Raw genomic sequence first — 22,194 nt, 5'->3', positions numbered from 1 at the left:
TTTCCTTCCTTTTTTTCAAATAAACTTTCAAAATAGTCCTTCCATATCTTTAGTACACATTCTTCTCCTTTCACAACGCTACCATCCTGGCATCTGATCCTAGTCAGCTCTCTGGTTATAGTATTTCCTCGGGCTGACCTTACGGATTTCCAGAATACTTTCAGATTTGACTGAAAGTCTTCTGATAGCCTTTTATCAAAATCCTCTTTATACTCTTCTTTCTTTCTAATCACAGCTTTCTTAACCAAATCTTTCATTTTCTTATATTCCTTACGTGCTTCATTCACATCTTCATCTATAACCTCTTGCATTCTTAAGTTAGCTTTTGCTGCTAACAAATCCAGCCATGCTTTCTTCTTTAATCGCACAAGTTCTTGCACATCTTTACTCATCCACGCATTTTTGTGATTTTTTCCTTTCCTTCTTCTACTTACACCACACACTTCAACAGCTACTTTCACAATTCTTTCTTTAAGTTCCTTCCATCCATCTTCAATATCGCTCATTTCATCTAAATCTTCAAATTCATCCTTCAGTCTATTAATATACTTCTTACCTACATCCATATCTTGCAAATTTTCCACTTTTACTCTTTCCAAAGCGCTGGTTTGCTCCCTTACCCTGTGCCGCCAGCGATTGAAGATACCCCTTATCCGGGATATCACCAGTAAATGGTCCGAGTCAATGCCAGCACCGCGATATGCACGGGTATCCAGCACTTTGTTCTTCAATCTTTCATCTACAATCACAAAGTCTATCATACTTTTTAAAATACCTTCCACTCTTGTGTAGGTGTGGATCTCTTTATGTTGAAACATTGAGTTCGACACAAAAAGATCCCACTCTAGACAAATTTCTAATACACTTCTTCCATTATCATTCACCTTTTCGTCACCAAACGCACCAAGCACCTTTTCATATCCATTACGCTTTACACCCACCCATCCATTAAAATCACCTAACATAATAATCTTCTCATTTGGCTTGGTAACTTTCAATACTTCTCTTACACTATTCCAGAACTCCTCGTTTTCGCTTTTTGCTGATGTTGTACCCCTCGAACCCACATCCCAAGGTGCATAAACACCTAGAACGAAGATCCGAGTGATTCCAACTTTCAGCCTAATCCATAGAAGACGAGGGCTGACACACTCATACTCATTCACGCATTCAGCCATTCGTGCAGAAAGAATTAGACCGACCCCTTGACAGCCTCGGCTGGTACTGGAAATTCCAGACCAATACGCCGTGTAAGGGCCGTGCTGCGTCGCGTCGTATCCTTTCCGCTTCGTTTCATTCACGCACAACACATCCAAACGTCTTTCATCCATCATCTGGCATACTTCCTCAATCTTATCCTTCATTCCTCCTCTTACATTCATCGTCGCAAAGCGGCTTTCAGCAGACCGCATACCGCTCCCGCCGGGAACGAGACGTGATGGGGTGCGGACACCATCGCCGCCATTTATATGCTTTTTAAGGTTCATAATGCGATTCCCACGAGACGCTAGGGAAAAATTTTGTCCGCCCCAGCAGAGCCCCGCATGCCAGGGTAAGGCTAGCCATTACCTGGGGGTCGCCCAACCCCATGGCGGAAGTGGCACGCTCGAGACTAGGCTCGCCCCTAGCCATGCATCCATCGGCGCGGCAGACCTTAGATTGGCAGGGATTTACATTAAAGAGGAATCCCAAGTCTATCCCTTAGTCGGCTCTTACGACATCCGTTGGAAAGAGATGGAGTGGTCCTATTCTTTGTAATGGTGCCGGGAACCACACGGCAGATTTGTAATTTAAGATTGTAACAACTAAGGAAATTTTCAAAATCTTGAGATAAGTCGGATTTTATTAAAATGTTAATGTTAAAATCCCCACACATTACTATTTGTTTATTCGAATTCATACTTAATGTCTTTAATATTAGATCTAATTGAGCGTAAAAAGTATTATAATCTTTTGAAGTTGCTGGTCTATAAACACATAATAGAATTAATCGATACTGAGTCAATTCTATTGCGCAATATTCAACAACACCAATTACCGAATGTTCTGATACCCATTTTAACTCTTTAAAGTGAATACAATTTTTTACCAAAATACATGAACCACCACGTTTTATACCATTCCTACAATAGTGTGCCGCAAGACGAAAGTTTGAGATGTTCAAAATATCTTCAAAGCCTGACTCCATAAAATGTTCAGTCACACAAACAATATCTACATCGATTTTTTTATCAATTAATTCTTCTAAATGAACAGCTAACAAGTTTGACTTATTTAAAAGCCCTGCAATGTTTTGGTGTAAGATAGTTAAGATGTCATCATTGTTAGTAAAATCGAAAAAAATCAGAATGCGTACCAATATTTATCTCGCCTGTTACATCACTATTGTCATAACTTAAAATATCTATAAATAATTGTTCTAAATCCAAAAATATTTGTCTCATGCCTACATTATTAATAGAACCTAAATGAAAAGAAACATTGTATTGTCATAGGATAAATTTAAATTTGAATCCAATAAATAAGCATATTTATGTGTATGATTGTCCAAGTACAGTAAATTATTAAATAATTCTAATCTCCAATTAAAAATTGTTGAAAAATTGTTACATAAAAATGTCGGCAAGCATAAAACAATATTTGTGTGAGTAATTGATTGCAGTATCTCTCTTATATTTAATACTAAGTCAAAGTAATTGTCAGTTTTCTTGAAATCATCTTGGCCAATAAAAATAATACAAAAGTCCCTTAGAGAGTACTCTTCAAGTTTTAAATGTATGTTTTCTAATAACTTTTTAATTCCACAATTAGGTTTTATGTAGTGACAAATTTTACAATTGCCGAAAGTGCTCTCTGCAATTGATAACATCTTATTGCTATTATTACTACTAATCATGCAAATTTTAGTTATGTTTTTAGATGATTTTTCTAAATTTTCTGTCTGTACTGTATCTTGTGTATTTTTTTCCTTGTCACTAATTAGTTGATTCTTGTCCGTTGATTTATTTCCTACACTAGCTGTGCCCGCGACTTCGTCCGCGTGAAATAGTTATTTTGTGCATCATTGAAGCCCTGAAGGAGGAATAATTTTTCCCGTTTTTTTCACATTTTTCATTATTTCTTCGCTCCTAATAGTTGCAGCGTGATAATATATAGCCTAAAGTCTTCCTCGATAAATGCTCTATTAGACACAAAAAGAATTTTTTAATTCGAACCAGTAATTCCTGAGATTAGCGCGTTCAAACAAACAAACAAATTCTTCAGCTTTATAATATTAGTATAGATTATGCAAAAAAATTGATGTACCTACGTGAGTGCGTGTTTGAGGATGCTATTCAATCACGAAAATTCTACTGGATGGATTTTGATGAAACTTACGTACACGGGAAGAATAATGCCTGGAATAGAACATAGTTTATTTTTCTTACAAAAGTCCCCGGGACTTTGCCGGGGGCGCAGCTGTTAAAAAACAAATAAATTCTAAAGACAAAAAAAGGAAATTATAATAATGGAAAGTTAAAGTATCTCTTTGTATACAACATTTGCTATCTTGCCCATTTGCTATTTGCCCTGTCACAGCTGGTGACCCGCGGAAAGCGACGTAGAGCTGTCCGTGTGAGAAGCAATTCGTCCTGAGGTCGACTCCGGCTGCTCCAAGCGTTTGACCTTGCAATTTGTTAATTGTCATCGCGAAACATATAGCCACTGTAAGCTGAACACGCTTAAATTGAAATGGAAAGTTGTTGGGAATGAGGGGAATGCGTGGTATAAAAACAATTTCACCAGCTGCACAACCAGTAAGAATTTTAGCTTCTATAATATTGTTATGAAGCGAAAATGTATTGTGAGGGCAATGTTAAAATATTAAGGGTTTTGAAAAAATCTCTAAGTGAATCTATTTGTTTTAAGCCGTAGATAGCTCGAATTGCCCTTTTTTTTGTAAACTATAATAATACTTTTAATTCTCATGTGGCGCCATCTCGTATCGGGTAGTCAAAAAATAAATATCTAAACCACGGGAACTAAATCAATGGTGAAACGGTAAGTATTGGCGTTACTACATTGTGTGTTATTAATCTTGAGCGATGCATTGTCGCCGATGCGGGGCGCGTCAAACTACCTACATAAAAAAAAATCTTCTCAAAGATGTGGTGAAACGGTAAGTACTGGCGAAACTAAATCAATGAAAAAAAGAATTTCTAATAAATTGAAAATTTTGCCAACGGCTACAATCGTGTTATTTCTTAAATTCTCATGAGGCGCCATCTCGTATCGGGTGGGGAAAAAAATAAATGTCTAAACCACGGGAACTTAATCAAAAAACAAAGCATAATGAATTAAATCAATAAAATGCTATTTTTTTAATCATCATTATAAATATGATAATTAATTATTTATAGCTTTTTATATCGATTCAAAAATGACGATGTTCCATACAAACTTGCACCCCCTAATTCATCCCCTTGGGATAGAATTTCAGGATAAAAAGTAGCCTATATTCTAATCCAGGTTAATAGCTATATCTGTGCCGAATTTCGTTCAAATCCGTTCGGTAGATTTTGCGTGATGCGCGTACAAACATACAGACAGACAGACGGACAGACAGACAGACAGACAGACAGACAAAAATTCTAAAAAAAATTGTTTTGACTTCTATTGACCCTAGAAAGACCCCTTATATTTTTTTTTCTTAAATATCTTCAATGTACAGACAAATTTCAGTTACAGTTTTATTATATGTATGGATTTGCCAATTCCTTCTTCGGGGTTCTTTTATTTTTTGGTTTATTACCTATGTCAACTAATTTCTTCTTAGGAGTTTTGTTATTTTTTGTCAAGGTTTGTGATTCCAATATTTTTGTTTCATTTTTGGAACTTAAATCTGCTAGAGTCGTTTTTAAAGTACAAATTTCTGTCTGTAATTCTTTTATTATGTCATTTGCTGCCTTCAAATCTTCTGTTAATTTTAAAAATTGATTTTTAAGCTCAACTGTTTGATCTTCGTTTTCACTATACGATGGTATTGTACTAGAGGTGCCATCTAGCGGGGAGTTGATTAACTTATCATCATTAGACATGGAAGACTGCGATTGTTGCGAGCAAGGTCGTCGTAATGTGATGTTATCAAGTAAATAATTCATTCTTGGCTGCTTTTACTTATTTCTTAAGCATCAAAAAACAAAACATAGACAGCTAAATCTGAGATGTCAGTGTCAATTATTTGTCAAAAGTCTATAGTCATACTCGTTTGCATGTGTGAAGTGAAATGTAAACTTTCTATTCTAATTGGCCAAAAAAATCATGACTAAGAAATGGAAATTTCAAATTTATTATCGTTACAGTGATTTTCAAAATTCTTTTGTCTTATTATATCAAGAATAAGTGCTGGAAAAGGAAACCCTTTGTCATACCTTGATATCCTGGATATATAGGTTAGTTTCCGTATAATTATATCACTTATAACTTGTTAAAACCAAATATAAATCACATTAATCTAAGAGCGATCAATTAAACGTCTTTTCTTAATGACAGCAGATGAAATTTCGTTATCTCGTCAGATCTAGTTAAATTTCCCCCTGCTATATTATTGGAAAAACTTCTCAGCAGACGTTTTTTCCTTCTACTAACTTCAACAAATCCTTCTTCACTATTCGTATCATCGTCACATTTTTTCCTTTTTTCTAACCTAATTTCATTTTTTCAACTCCGAAAATTTTTCTAATCTGCTGTCAAGAATTTGGTTCATTTGTATTTCGCACTCCTTTATTATGTCTGTATCACTCTTGTCACTCTCATCTACAGAATTATCGTCGTCCATGATGAGGGTAGACCGAGAACAAGGTCAACGGCAATGCGAGCAAATTTGTCTAACTCAGTACGTGTGCGAACTTACCGACCGCTCACGCGACACTGATTTCATTTGTTCTTTCCTCAAGTTCATTGGTAGTAAATCAGTGGATTCTCCACTTAACAGATATTGAGGTGAATAACCCGTCACTGTGTAATTTGTGGAGTTGTAGGTTTTCACACAATCCATTGCCACGGTCGTCTAAGCTGTCTTATGTTCCTTACAATTCAAAGCACATCTAATCCTGTTCACAAGAGTCTGATTCAACCTTTCATTATGACCATTTGAAAAAGGAGAATCAACTGCTGTGTAAATTAAATCAACTGAGTGTTCTTTTAAATAGTTTTTAAATTCTTTTGAGTTCCATGCTGGATATTGATCTGAAAGTAGTACCTCTACTTTATTCTCCTTTACCACTTTATCTATCTATTAGTTTTTTGAAGTCCTTAGCCAGCTGTGTCTTTGAACATGAAATATATTGGTGCGCGGTGCGCTTCTTAACGTACCGGACGTGTTAATGAAGCTCGTGTGTTTATAAATTTTAAATGTGGTGTTTCCTGAAAGTTGAGTAGTTGAACTTCGATAACCAGATTTCTAACTTTATAATTGTGTGTTTCGTGTTTATTTCGTAAATGATTGGATGAAACTGGCTGTGTAAAGTGGAAAACATTTAATACAAATTCAATGAACAAAGTGTATATGCAGTGACGGTGAGGTAGATGAAAGATAAATCATCGCTGAAATCATCAAGTGACTCATAATCTTGCAGTGAACGTTTAGTATTACATTGAAACTTTCGTCACTTGAAATTAACCGCAGTTGGCTGTGCGGAAAAGTGCACGGCTGAGACGTGCGTCAATGATCACCGGTTCAAATCCCGCTCGACTCTTTTTTAATTTTTTATTTTTTCCTTTCTAATTTTATTTTTATCTCATTCACGACTTACCCTGTTCGTTTTCAAGTTTTGTTACTCAAAATGGAGATCAATAATAATTGTGCCGGCTGCCTAAAACCGATTGAAAAGGGCCAATTCTTAATATGCTGTTCTTGTAAAAAGAAATACGACCTTATTTGTGCAAATGTATCGGAGCAGCGTTTCTATAATACTCTGACACACGAGCACAGAGCATCCTGGAAATGTCCATTGTGCATATGCAAGCTGCCCAGGTCGGATAACACCAATACACCCGTTCGAGGTTCGGAAAATGGTGTGACGCAGCGTCGCGGGGCAGCGGTAGACAGTCCTCGGGAGCGGCCGGCGATGCTGCCTATATCATCTGACCTCAACAACACAGCTCTTAATGATACGCTGGACATCGCAGATACCCAGATGTTGTTCCTCGAGCTTCGTCAGTTTCGGGAGGAGTACAGGGAGGATAGGAGTATTGATAGGGCGCATATGAGGATGCTAGCGGAGTCTCTGGACAGGATTACGATGCGACTTGATGAGAATGATAAGAAAGTTGAACAACTACAAGTGCGTGTTGAGAGCCTTGAGAATCTGGTAGGAAGGCAAACTATGGAACGCGAGACTGTGACTGATGAGGTTGAGAAATCCTTGCTAAATACTATAGCAGATTTAAAGTCCGAAATTAATGATCGTAATCAGGACCACTTGCTCAATGACGTTGAAATCACCTGTGTGACGGAGCATCCTGGAGAGAGCCTGCCTCATATCGCTATCACACTCGCTGAAAAGTTAGGAGTCAAACTCGTTTGCGAGGACCTCGTCGACGTGTCACGTGTGGGTTCTCCCGCAGTGACTCTGGACGTCGCTGCGACAACTTCGCCGCCGCGCCCCAGACCGATTGTCGTACGGCTAGCACGTCGAGCACTCCGAGATCAGTTGCTGAAGGCAGCACGTGTTCGCCGTGGCGCCACTACCGAAGGGACGGGCCTTCCTTCCCCCCCGCGCAGATTTTATGTCAATGAGCGCCTGACTAAATTAAACAGGCAATTATTTCGACGAGCGCGTGAGTTGGCGACTTTGCACAAATGGCGTTACGTCTGGACTCGAGATGGCCGAATATACGTACGGCAGTATCAATCACCGGATGTGCCGCGGCATCGTCTGCGCAATGAACAGGATATCATGCGGGTTTTTGGGCTGGAAACAATTCGCGCTACTGAAAGCACATAAACGGGGCTTCGACTACTTCCTTGCCTCATTTAATCTGTCTTGTTCGTTTACCTTCCTCCATTATCGTTGGATGTTTGTGTTGTATTTTATTTATACTGTTTTTGACATATTTCCGGTCGCTGGTTTAGTTGTGCTTAACACTTACCGGAGTATGGCGTTCTCGTTCACTCATCCATCTTTATGTACTAAAAAGAAATTGTTTTCCATGTTAACAATCACTGCTTTTAGTGAGAATTTTTTCTTTGAATTTGTCTTGTTATTAATATTTAATTGCTGCTGCTATTTTATATCTATTTCTTCACGATTTTGTCAGTGCTTCGTCCAGAATGATAGTGTCATCCTTCAACTACTTGTCTTCATCTTGTTGTTTATCTGGATAGTCACTCTGTGTTTTGCAGTAATACAAAAATGTGGAATAACTTACACGACACGACAACTTACTATTAACCACTCTTTTTCTTTACATTATACAATTATAATTTCACACATTCGCATGTTTATTTTAATACAACAATTATCTTATCATATATATATTAAATTTCTACTATTGGAAGTCAAATGTAATTCCCTGCTTCACTACTGTCTCCCTCCTTTGCACCTTTCATCTTATATGTCGTCACAGTAATGACACACAAGACTAGATATTTTGGTCTTGGACTTTTTAATGCTGGTTCTTTGAACACTAAACAAGATGACTTCCTAATGGCTATGGCCCGTTATCAGGCTGAAATAGTTGCAATTAATGAAACTTGGTTGCCTTCGGGACATGAGGAGCGGGCGCCTGCTCCACCTGGTTACCGGTTTCTGACCTCTCCGCGCCCTAATCACTTGTGTGGCGGTCGTGGTGGTGGGGTTGGTTTCTACGTGAAGCGTGGACTGCGTGTCCGCGTCGTCAAGCATCCTGAGGCAGACATAGAACAGATGTGGTTGTCCACGCGAGTAAATGGGTATTCAATCGCAGTCGGCACTGCATATAGATCTCAGCGGGTGAAGGTCGACATGTTTATTGATGCTCTGACTGAGTCGACTGTATTTTTCTCTGATCACGATCTTGTTGTATTCCTTGGTGACGTTAACATTGACATGTTAAATCCGGCAGAGGATAACACATTGAAATTCCTAAATTATCTGGATTGTATGGACCTTAACCAAGTAGTCAGTGAACCTACTCACTTCACTTCGCACTCTGCAAAACTTATTGATGTGGTCTGCACAAATGCCCCTACTCGTAAAGTCTCAGTTACTAATATAACTGGTTGTGTGGATGGTCACGCGATGATCAACGTCGAGGTGCTTTTGAAAAAGGCCAAAGTACCCTCAAAATATATTTATTATCGGCCCTTGAAAAAAATCGATATGAATGAATTTAATGGTGACTTGGCTTTAATAGATTGGACTTCTCTTTCTGATATAGCTGATATCGGGGCTTTGGTCGACAAATTCAGTAGAACTGTGCTTGAGATCTTTGATAAACATGCTCCAGTAAAGAAAACAAAAATTGTTCATGGACACTCTCTCCCTTGGGTAACGGATACCTGTAGGCTTATGATAGATCTACGTGATGAGGCCCTCAAAAAATTTAGGAAATCAAAATCTGACGCTGATAGAAAACATTATATTGAATTTAAAAAACTGGTTAAGACTAGTATTGCCAATGAAAAGACTGCTTATTTCAATCACTACATTAACTCACAGATAAGTAACAGCAAAACCTTTTGGAGCAATTTGAAGGAAAAAATTCTTGTGGATGCCAGCAGAAATGACAGCTTACCTAGTAGTTTTGACAATCCCCACGTAATAAATAATCATTTTCTCAATATTCCTGTCAGTAATGTAGCTAATTTATCTAATCTAACATTTTATGAATTTAATCGATTTAATGATTCAATTTTTTTCCAATTTAAACCTATATCTGAGAATGACGTTGGCAAAATTATTCTTGCAATTAAGTCAAATGCCGTTGGATATGATGGGATCAGTCGAGATATGATCATCCTTACTCTTCCTTCTACTTTAAGCATTATTACTAGGATCATTAATTTGTCTCTTCTTTCTGGCGAGTTTCCTCCTCAATGGAGGGAGGCTGTGGTTACTCCGATCCCTAAGACTAACAATCCCAGTAGCTTATCTGAACTTAGACCAATAAGCCTGCTATCTTATCTTTCGAAGGTTCTTGAAAAAGCAGCACAGTTACAACTTTCGAAATACATCGAAGCAAATAAAATATTGCCTACGTTACAGTCTGGTTTTCGCAGGAGCCGTGGCACCCTCACTACTTTGATTGACGTCACTGATAATATATTGGCTGAGCAGGATGAGGGTCGTGGTACTTTGCTCACTTTACTGGATTATTCGCGTGCTTTTGATAGCCTTGACATCTCTCTGCTTCTTTCAAAGTTAGCGTATTACGGCCTAGATCATCATTGCGTCAGATGGTTTCATAGCTACCTTTTCGGCAGATCGCAGCGAGTTAAACTGACAAGAGAGGATGGTTCATACCTCATGTCTACTCCCAAACCAGTGAACCGTGGGATCCCTCAAGGATCTATACTCGGGCCCCTCCTCTTCATAATCTATAGTGCCGATCTAACTAACGACATTAGGCATTGCAGATATCACTGTTACGCGGATGACGTACAGTTATACATTTCACATAAGCCAGAAGAAGTATCATCTGCAGTGGTTAAAATGAATGAGGACCTGGAACTTATCGCCGATTGGTCAGCTAAAAACTCGTTAGTACTTAACCCTTCGAAGACTAAAACGCTAATCCTTGGTACTAGAGTCCAAATTCAGAAGACTATAAGCAGTAATCCTAAAATAACATTGCTAGGTTCAGCTGTGGAAAGAGTCGATGAGGCGAAAAACCTGGGCATAGTTATGGATGGTGAGCTTCGTTTTGAGAAACACGTGTTGGAGGTCGTCAGAAACTGCTTCTTTCGTTTGAAGGTTTTATACAAGGTTAGAATTTTTTTGTCAGAGAATGTACGTATTAGGTTGTGTGAGGCTCTGGTTTTATCGCGGCTCAATTACGGGGATGTTGTCTATGGGCCTCGCTTATTGGAAAGAACTCGGCGATTAATTTAACGTGTACAAAATGCATGCTGCCGATTTTGTTTTGATATTCCACCTCGAAGTCGCATTACGCCATACCTTAACAAGGCCTCCATGTTAAATATGGACTCGCGCAGGCAACTACATCTTGCTAGTTTATTATTCGGAGTTATAAGACACGGGATCCCTGAGTATCTCCACTCTAAAATAAAATTCAACACCCAGCATAACGCGAGATCATGTCGGCCCCCATTACTAACTTATCGACACAAAACGGCTGCATTCAGGGGCAGCTTCCGCTACCAGGCCACTAAATGTTGGAATAATATACCTCCCCCCATTAGGCTTCAAGCATCTATCACTTTGTTCAAAGTTAAATTCCGCAGGCATCTTTTGGATCTGCAGAACTTGCATATTCGGCACTGATGGCGGTTTCTGCTTCTCATGTACTCTTTTATTCCATTCCCATTATATATTTAAATAAATGTTTCAAGAAAAAGGTTTATAACGTTACACAAGCGATGCCGGGGCATGTGTTGAATTTTCAAATATTTTGGATACTCTTTTGGTTATTATGTCGCTACATTTATCACACTTATACAAATGAAACTTTTAAGTCACGATCACGACACGAGTCTTTGTTTATTTTTTATTACGTACTCAGATTGACCTGCACTAGCACCTAGGTCATAACTGAAAATCAGCGTATTGCTCTATAGCAATAAATTCGTTGAGTTGTGACCTTTTTGTATTGCTGCAACTCACACCCTAATTAATTTGTATTCCGTATGTTCATTGTAAATTGTGTGTAGCAATTCAAATAAATGAATTATCTATCTATCTATCTATCTATATAAGCATATCGTGTGAAGTGATCTATCAACAAGTGTAGGTATTTATTTGAAGACCTGTTTCCACCGAATCCTCCTATAGTGTCTATAGACATTATTTGAAAGGGTTTTTCCGCTGGTCCCAATTGTGACAAAAATCCATATTTCCTGTTTAATCTTGTTTTACTTTTTATACAAACTTCACATTGACGACAGATTAATTTTATTAATTTTATATTATCCAATAGGTTTGGTGCTGTATAAAAAGGTCTTATTTTTGACTCAATCTGATTTATTCCTATATGGCAGAAGTGCTCATGCACCTTTTTAATTAGTATCTTACTGTAATCTTCAGATAAAATTATTTTTTTCTTCTTTTTGTTCTGCTTGTAATACATACATACATACATACATACATAAAATCACGCCTCTTTCCCGGAGGGGTAGGCAGAGACTACCTCTTTCCACTTGCCACGATCTCTGCATACTTCTTTCGCTTCGTCCACATTCATAACTCTCTTCATACAAGCTCGGCGGTTTCGGGTACTTTTGACCTGACCCTTTACCAGGACGTCCTTAATTTGATCAAGATACGTTCGTCTAGGTCTTCCCACTCCGACCTTTCCCTCCACACTCTCCTTGTATATCTGCTTAGTCAACCTGCTTTCATTCATCCTCTCCACATGACCGAACCATCTTAACATACCCTTTTCTATTCCTGTAACTACATCTTCTTTCACATCACAACATTCCCTTATCACGCTGTTCCTTATCCTGTCACTCAATTTCACACCCATCATACTCCTTAACGCTCTCATTTCCACTGCATTTATTCTGCTTTCATGCTTCTTTTGCCATACCCAACTTTCACTCCCATACATTAATGTCGGGACCAACACGCCCCTGTGCACAGCCAGTCGAGCCTTTTTGGATAGTTTCTGACTGCTCATAAAGGCATGCAAAGCTCCATTCACCATGTTCCCCGCGTTCACTCTCCTTTCAATATCACTATCATACTTGCCATCTGATGTAAACTTTGATCCTAGATATACAAACTCTTTCACTTGCTCCACTTTTTCTCCTCCAATCAAAATATTACATGCTGTCATTTCTTTCTCCATTTCAAAAACCAGTGTTTTAGTTTTACTTACGTTCACTTTCATTCCTTTCTCTTTTAAAGCTTCATGCATACAGTTTACCATCTCCTGTAACTCCTCCGCTGATGACGCCAGTATAACCTGATCGTCGGCATAGAGCAGACATTTGACGAGTAACTCATTCATCCTTAATCCACTTTTAGACTCTTTCAAATCTGTCAAACAGCTATCCATAAATAGGTTGAACAGCCACGGTGACGCAACACATCCTTGCCTAACGCCTTTCTCAATCTTAAACCACTCAGTGTGCGCTCCGTTTATCCTGACACAAGCACTCGAATCCTCATATAAGGATTTCAGTGCTCGTATTAAGAGACTGCTCACCCCATGCATAGAAAGTGCTGACCACAATTCATTCCTCTCAACTCTGTCATAGGCCTTTTCCAGATCTACGAATGTGCAATAGACTTTTTGACTCTTGGCCAAAAACTTTTCGGCTATGCACCGCAAGGAAAAGACCTGATCAGTACATCCCATTCCCTTTCGAAATCCCGCTTGAGCATCCCATATTTTGTCATCAGTTTCATTCCTGACTCTATTAATCAATACCTTAGCATACAATTTGCCGACGACGCTAAGCAGGCTTATACCACGATAATTTTTGCAGTCCAGCTGTGACCCTTTTTCTTTGTAAAGTGGCACGATAACAGCCTTACACCAATCTTTTGGTACTCGGCCGCTTCTCCAACACAAATTGAAAAGGCAGTACAACTGACTAGCTACTACGCCTTTTCCTGCTTTAAGCATCTCGACCGACACTCTATCACACCCAGCAGCCTTTCCCGCTTTCATACTCTTAAGTGCTTCCACAATTTCGAACATTTCAATTTCGCCTTCCATCTCATTCTCTTTTTCTTCGCTATAGCAGAAATCTTTCTTATTTCCTTCCTTTTTTTTCAAATAAACTTTCAAAATAGTCCTTCCATATCTTTAGTACACATTCTTCTCCTTTCACAACGCTACCATCCTGGCATCTGATCCTAGTCAGCTCTCTGGTTATAGTATTTCCTCGGGCTGACCTTACGGATTTCCAGAATACTTTCAGATTTGACTGAAAGTCTTCTGATAGCCTTTTATCAAAATCCTCTTTATACTCTTCTTTCTTTCTAATCACAGCTTTCTTAACCAAATCTTTCATTTTCTTATATTCCTTACGTGCTTCATTCACATCTTCATCTATAACCTCTTGCATTCTTAAGTTAGCTTTTGCTGCTAACAAATCCAGCCATGCTTTCTTCTTTAATCGCACAAGTTCTTGCACATCTTTACTCATCCACGCATTTTTGTGATTTTTTCCTTTCCTTCTTCTACTTACACCACACACTTCAACAGCTACTTTCACAATTCTTTCTTTAAATTCCTTCCATCCATCTTCAATATCGCTCATTTCATCTAAATCTTCAAATTCAAATATATACCATTTTCTATAATAAAATCATTCCTATTCTTAATATTTGGATTCTTTGTTTTGGTCATCTAATATTTCATCCATCTGTATAATATTTACTGCAGGCTTACTCTCGAACTCAATCTCAATCTCAGTTCTGTCGCAATCCAATTCCAATCGCAATTTAGTTTGGTACTCTTGAAATCATTAATCTTGAGATTGAGTTGGTATTGCGATTGTGTCATTATTGTGTTTTCCTTGGCGATTCCACTAAACGTCAATATGACAGTGACATACATCACCATGTCTACCACAGAAATAGAATGAATGAATGAAAACTTTGATAAACAATATTAAATTTAAGTAATTTTCAAGAAAATAATTCATTTTAATTGTTATTTTTATTAACAATGCTTATTTCTTACAAATAAATAACTTTTAGGCAAAAAATAATCAAATTGAATGTTTCAAACGGCGTATTTGGCTGTATGAGTATTTTCCTGTGCCTCTATATGAAACGTTCACCAACAATTTAAAACTGTGGTTTAAAATTTTTAGTTTGGCGCTCATATTTTTCACTTATTAAAGTATAATTATAAAACGATTGTCACTAGTACACAAGTGATCTTCAAGCAAAAAAATGTTAGTAATGCTGTCTCATACTATTACAGAAATGGCAAACAGAACACAGAACCAAATGGCGGCGTTAGTGGAGTTCCTGGAGCGAAATCCAGGAATTGCGCGAGGCCTTCTGCGAACGCAGCAGGCCAAACAAGAAACCCGCAAAAAGTGGCAGGAGTTCGCGGAGTCCACTAACGCCTTGGGTGGGATAATAAACGATGGGCAGGCTTGGGCTAAGGTAAGCTAGCATTAAATCAGATTTATTATATTAGTTCATGCATATATACTAAATCATAATGATTTTCTTTTCATGCATTTCAATTTTGGACTGAAAAAAAGTCGGCTCTTAAAAAGATCTGCCAACAAAGGGCTCAGTCCATGAGGCGCACCGGAGGTGGGGTAGATGTGGTGCCGGAACTATCTTTGTTGGAACTGCGCCTAGTGGCAGTCATGGGTGGGGACTCATTTTCCACGGGCACAAGGGGAATAGCAGTAGACCCCTTTCCCCAAAGTAATGTAAGTAAAATAATATAAAAAGTTAAAAAAAAATTGTTTATTCAGAAAACAAGAATTGACGTCAGTTATTTACTTAAAACTTAGTTTACTACCGCCTCCAAAACGCAAGTATAGAATAAGCGGCGCAACAAACTTCACTGCTGCATTTTCTACAACGACGTCAATTAACTTACAAACATTATATTAAGTATATTGGCTATAGATTATTCTAACACGCTTAATGAAATAATAGTGTACAGTTAAAATTACATGAATTAAGTTTATGATCAGTAAAATAATATTAACAAAATTGAACTCTGAACTAAAAAATAACATTGAATAATAATAAGAAATGACATTCATCGATATAATTCAGTTAAGTGATTTTATAATAACTTTAATTTTTTTGTTCCTTTTACAGTCTAGCCCCTCCATCTTGCCATCCACCACTGATGCAGCTTTACCAATTCTGCAGCTGCCTTCCACCTCTGCCGCTGTTGTACCTGAAGCTCTGGAACAAAATTTTCCAATGGAAGCAGAGTTTCAGGTGGAACATGACGAGCAGCCAGGCGAAACAAATACTGCGCCTCCTTCAGGTAGGCATTATATTTTTATTTATTTTAAAACTAGATGTTGCCCCGCGGTTCACCTGCGACCTTATGGATGATGTTGTTTGTATTAAAATGAGACCTCCAAATGAGTAAAGTTGGACTAATTTCTTTATCCTTTTTAGGAAGTCGCCGCGCGCCATGACTAGCTCAACAAAATCGCCAGAACCGGCGAGTTTCTTTTGTGGACTCACAAGTTCGGCGATTTGAAGAGATCGAGTCGAGGCGCGTCGAAGCGGAGATGCTGCATGCGCAGGCCTTGGCCCAGCTTGCTGCTGCGGTCTCTGACTCGGGCGCACGGGTCGCGGCTGCTTTATTGGATGTTGCTGCAGCAATAAGAAATGAAAATAATGAAAGACGAACGAACGAATAGTCTAATAAATATACCTAATTAAATAATTTAATATTTTTTTAATATTCCCGGCACCAATACAAAAAAGAATAGGACCACTCCATTTCTTTCCCATGGATGTCGTAAAAGGCGACTTACGACATACTTGTGATTCTTTTTTTAGGCGATGGGCTAGCAACCTGTCACTATTTGGATCTCAATTTCATCATTAAGCCGAGCAGCTGAATGTGGCCATTCAGTCTTTTCGGGACTATTGGCTCTGTTTACCCCGTAAGGAATATAGACGTGACTTTATGTATGTATGTATGTAGATTATATTAGTAATATAAAAATGAAATGCGTCCTGTCATGTTGCATACACAACCGGTGTATGTCAACAGCCTTTACTACTGAGATGATATTGCAACACATCAAACACGGGCTGCCCACAATTGTCGCACGAGGTTTGCGCTAGCTTCTATACCCCTTTGCAGCTCTATAGAAGCTCCACCTCTCTCTTGCTGTGCAGGTTCTAAAACAAATCTCGGTATGCTGATGTTGTCAGTGTCCTCATCTTCCATTATTAAATGAGCCCGGTTACACATATTGTGGAGCACGCAGCAAGCATTTATGATTTTTGCTGCAACATCAGGGTGGTAATGTAATAATACTCTATGCCCCAACAAACATCTCCAACAATTTTTGAGCACTCCAATAGTTCGCACAACTGTGTTGCGTGCTGTCACATGCATTTTAGTATAATGCTCCCCTGGAGAACCTGCAGCAGCATCCATGATCGGCGTCATCATATATTCCTGTAGTTATATTGTGCATACCCAGAATCCCCTAAAATAGTAGTGTTTTTTTACAAAATGTACATAATAAAGTATGGTAAATTTACCTATATCAATATAAAAAAAAAATTTACTAAGTAAAGTTACAGATTCACCAGCATTAATCAATTGTATGAGATGATCTTTTACTGGATGCTGGTTCCAGATAAAACTATCATGTGATGCACCTCCAAATGCTGCATCTACACTTAATATATTTAAGTCCGCGTCACAGATCTGTAACAAAAATAAATAAATAATATATGTTGTGGTAATATAAAATAAGCTTATTATGAATTTATGTAATAAACATATAAAAGGGATACATACTATTAATACATTTCTTGAATGGAAATGTTTTCTGTTAAAATATCTTTCTTCATTTTCAGCAGGATGTACTATTGCCACATGGGTTCCATCTATGCATCCTATTACTACAGGAATGCGAAATTTTTCATAAAACCTACAACAAACATAGATATTAACACACATTTATCTGCCAAATAAAATAAATTGTCATGTCTTAAACACAATTTATATACCTTCTTTTAATAACATTGCGTTCTGGAACAGTTTGAGGAAATTTTATGTATTTATGCAGGATTGTCGGGTGATTCAATGCTGCTGTCACATCCCTCAATGCCCGAGATACTGATTGCTGCGACATGGGAGTACCTAGTGAACATCCTACTAGGCGTTGGTAGCTGCCAGTTGCATAGAATGAAAGTGCTACTAGTATCTGTAGACCAAAACCAATTAATTAAGCAATTAGGTACTTTTGCAAACTTGTTTGTATCACAAAGTATTCACATAATTTAAAACAAAATTACCTTGTATTTTGTACTGATATCACTTCTTCTTTTAGGAGCTTGCATCAAGGGTGTTAGCTCTTGATAAAATAATGGAACAATGTTGGTGACACGATAATTTCGCTTAAATTCGTCATCACTCATAGCAAGTGCTTTATCGGCGTACCGAGCAATCCTACGCAAATTACGCGTTTCTCGCAAATCCTTTCTACAGGCATCACTGAAAATTACACTTTGCAACACCAAACGAGCCATTGTATGCACTTTTTTACAAGCAAAAATGTAGTGTGAAATTCAAGAGTGCCAAATGACGTTTCTTGCATTGAGATTGGCATTGTGTATTGGCATTGCGAGTCGAGAGTAAACCTGCTGTTTTCAAATTATCTTCTTGGTTTTCATGGCTTTCATACACAGGATTTCTGCTTAAACAGTCTGCCTCTGTATTATTTCGACCTGGGTTGTACTTTGTTATAAAGTTATATTGCGATAAGTAATGAGTCATGTCTCCTAGTTCATCATCTGTTCTGTTCCTTATGTTCAAATTTTTCCAGAGATATAAGGTCCGTATAAATTGTAAATGAGTTACCTATTAGCCAGTGTTGCCAAAATTTTAAACTTTCTTTTATAGCTAAACATTCTAAAAATATGGCTTTCTTTTTTTTGTGATTCATTCAATTTTTTTGAAAAGTATGCTACTGGTTTGATTTCTCCACACTTCTGTGTTTGTTTCAGTATTGCACCAATTCCTTTTATACTTGCATCTGTATAAATAAAGGTCGGCGCCTCTCGATCGAAAATAGCCAGAATAGGAGCCGAGCCGTGTGGTTCCCGGCACCAATACAAAAAAGAATAGGACCACTCCATCTCTTTCCCATGGATGTCGTAAAAGGCGACTAAGGGATAGGCTTACAAACTTGGGATTTTCTTTAGGCGATGGGCTAGCAACCTGTTACAATTTGAATCTCAATTCTATCATTAAGCCAAATAGCTGAACGTGGCCATTCAATCTTTTCAAGACTGTTGGCTCTGTCTACCCCGCAAGGGATATAGACGTGACCGTATGTATGTATGTATGAGCCGAGCATAAATGTTTTTTTATTGTTTGGAAAGCTCTTTCACATTCTTCTGACCAATCATAATTAATGTTTTTTCTTAGTAAATTGTGTATCGGATCAAGAGTTATTGCAGCATTAGGAATATATTTATTATAAAAATTAATTTTTCCCAGAAATTGTCTTCCTTGTTTTTGTTTTGTGGTGCTGAAAATTCTGATATAGATCTGAGGTTACCTTTCAGAGGTGTTTCTGTATTACCTTTGATTACATGGCCCAAGAACTTCAATGATTGTGCTGCAAATTTGCATTTTGTTAATTTCAAACGGAATCCTTCTTCAGCAATTGCATCTAGAAGTTTTGATAGATGTTCCATATGTTCATCAAAAGTTTTCGAAAATACCATAATATCATCTATGTAGTTCATCACAAAATTCGACAGGTTATGTTTTCTTATTATATTCGTGAGGATTCTTTGGAAAATTGCTGGAGATGTTTTCAGTCCAAACAGAAGGCAATTCCAATGATAATGACCTTCTTGTGTAACAAAACCTGTCTTCTTTCTGTCACTGATCCTCAATGGTATTGACCAAAAAGCAGAGTTTATGTCAAGGGTAGTGAAAAACTTACAGTTAACAGTTTTAACCATTAGATCCTCTATAAGAGGAAAAGGTTGAGGTTGTGGAAGAATAATCTTATTTAGATCCCTGAAGTCAATAGTAGATGTTTATTGGGAATTCGATTCATTCTAACCACAAAACATTAGTCGAATGCACTTACCTGACTCCATTATAAAATTCATCACACACCGAACACAATTTTTACACATGATTCATTCTAACCATCAAACATTATTTTGTTGTACATTCCTGATTCATGTGCCGTGTGGTTCCCGGCACCATTACAAAAGAATAGGACCACTCCATCTCTTTCCCACGGATGTCGTAAGAGCCGACTAAGGGATAGACTTGGGATTCCTCTTTAATGTAAATCCCTGCCAATCTAAGGTCTGCCGCGCCGATGGATGCATGGCTAGGGGCGAGCCTAGTCTCGAGCGTGCCACTTCCGCCATGGGGTTGGGCGACCCCCAGGTAATGGCTAGCCTTACCCTGGCATGCGGGGCTCTGCTGGGGCGGACAAAATTTTTCCCTAGCGTCTCGTGGGAATCGCATTATGAACCTTAAAAAGCATAGAAATGGCGGCGATGGTGTCCGCACCCCATCACGTCTCGTTCCCGGCGGGAGCGGTATGCGGTCTGCTGAAAGCCGCTTTGCGACGATGAATGTAAGAGGAGGAATGAAGGATAAGATTGAGGAAGTATGCCAGATGATGGATGAAAGACGTTTGGATGTGTTGTGCGTGAATGAAACGAAGCGGAAAGGATGCGACGCGACGCAGCACGGCCCTTACACGGCGTATTGGTCTGGAATTTCCAGTACCAGCCGAGGCTGTCAAGGGGTCGGTCTAATTCTTTCTGCACGAATGGCTGAGTGCGTGAATGAGTATGAGTGTGTCAGCCCTCGTCTTCTATGGATTAGGCTGAAAGTTGGAATCACTCGGATCTTCGTTCTAGGTGTTTATGCACCTTGGGATGTGGGTTCGAGGGGTACAACATCAGCAAAAAGCGAAAACGAGGAGTTCTGGAATAGTGTAAGAGAAGTATTGAAAGTTACCAAGCCAAATGAGAAGATTATTATGTTAGGTGATTTTAATGGATGGGTGGGTGTAAAGCGTGATGGATATGAAAAGGTGCTTGGTGCGTTTGGTGACGAAAAGGTGAATGATAATGGAAGAAGTGTATTAGAAATTTGTCTAGAGTGGGATCTTTTTGTGTCGAACTCAATGTTTCAACATAAAGAGATCCACACCTACACAAGAGTGGAAGGTATTTTAAAAAGTATGATAGACTTTGTGATTGTAGATGAAAGATTGAAGAACAAAGTGCTGGATACCCGTGCATATCGCGGTGCTGGCATTGACTCGGACCATTTACTGGTGATATCAGTCGCCGTCCGGCATCGTTGGTGAGCGCACACACTTGTCTGTTAAATAGCTATATTCCAGTGTTTCTCAAAGTTTCCATATTATATAAATTAGCAATGTTTACGTGTGCAAACTGCAACGTTAAACATACGGACGGGCCCGTCTGCAGTATCTGCAGTAAACAGTACGACTTCGCTTGTGCCGGTATCACTGAGAATGGATACAGAAGATTGGGTGACCGAAAGAATTTTTGGCGGTGTCCTACATGTAAGACTGGGTCTTCGCTATCACCTGCGACAACATCGCCTTCGCCTTCTCAACTAGACAGGATGCAGGAGAAGTTGAACCAAATAATATTCGACCTTGTGCCATTGAAAACCCTGGTGGATGATGTCAAAAGCATCAAGTCTGAAATAGCGGATTTGAAAACATCTGTGGAAATGGCACACAATTCTATAAGTGACTTCACTGCAGTTGTGTCGACTTTGGATGCGCGTGTGTCAAATGTTGAGAAGATTGCTAATAGGATCCCGAACTTACAGGCGGAAGTGAGTAGGTTGAAGCAGGAGATGGAAGAAAGAGATCAATGGGCAAGAGCCAATAATGTCGAGATCCGTGGGATTCCCCTCAAAAGGGGTGAGAATCTGTACGAGATTGCTCAGAAGATCGGTGACATGAGCAATTTTCCGATCAGAAAGGAAGACATCAATTATATCGCGAGAATACCTACTCGGGTGCCGAATGCAGAAAAACCGATTATTATTGCATTTAATAGTCGATATACTAAGGAAGACCTTGTGGCATCAGCGCGTAGAAGAAAGGAGTTGATGCTGACTGATTTGGGTTTCTCTGCAACAGGTCAATTTTATGTAAACGACCACCTGACTCAGAAGAACAAGGCGCTGTTAAGTAAAGCAAGAGCCTTAGCTCGAGAAAAGGATTTCCGATACATTTGGGTAAAGCATTCGAAGGTAATGGCCAGAAAATCCGACACGTCACAAATTTTTATTATAAAAAACGAAAAAGATCTCCTAAAAATAGTATAA

The 22,194-nt window shown here is 38.6% G+C and overlaps 2 protein-coding genes across 2 annotated transcripts; one reads left to right on the top strand and one right to left on the bottom strand.

Moving 5' to 3' along the window:
• Positions 1 to 16,902: 16,902 nt before the first annotated feature.
• LOC106141384 (putative nuclease HARBI1) lies at positions 16,903 to 18,368 on the bottom strand. Its single transcript, XM_060954082.1, is given in 6 exon segments — positions 16,903 to 17,295; positions 17,298 to 17,317; positions 17,400 to 17,541; positions 17,635 to 17,767; positions 17,847 to 18,043; positions 18,135 to 18,368. Coding segments are annotated over 6 exon segments (1,119 nt in total).
• Positions 18,369 to 21,477: 3,109 nt separating this feature from the next.
• LOC106141233 (uncharacterized) lies at positions 21,478 to 22,194 on the top strand. Its single transcript, XM_013342887.2, has one exon. The coding sequence runs from the start codon at positions 21,478 to 21,480 to the stop codon at positions 22,192 to 22,194; it is 717 nt and encodes a 238-aa protein (XP_013198341.2).

Source organism: Amyelois transitella, chromosome W (assembly GCF_032362555.1).
Source record: "Amyelois transitella isolate CPQ chromosome W, ilAmyTran1.1, whole genome shotgun sequence".
NCBI lineage: Eukaryota > Metazoa > Arthropoda > Insecta > Lepidoptera > Pyralidae > Amyelois > Amyelois transitella.
The sequence above is the reverse complement of the archived record's forward strand: the minus strand, read 5'-3'. Positions and strand labels throughout refer to the sequence as shown.

What these genes read in the sequence shown, in the direction of transcription:
- LOC106141233 (XM_013342887.2), top strand. Translation starts at nt 21,478, where the DNA reads ATGCAGGAGAAGTTGAACCAAATAATATTCGACCTTGTGCCATTGAAA.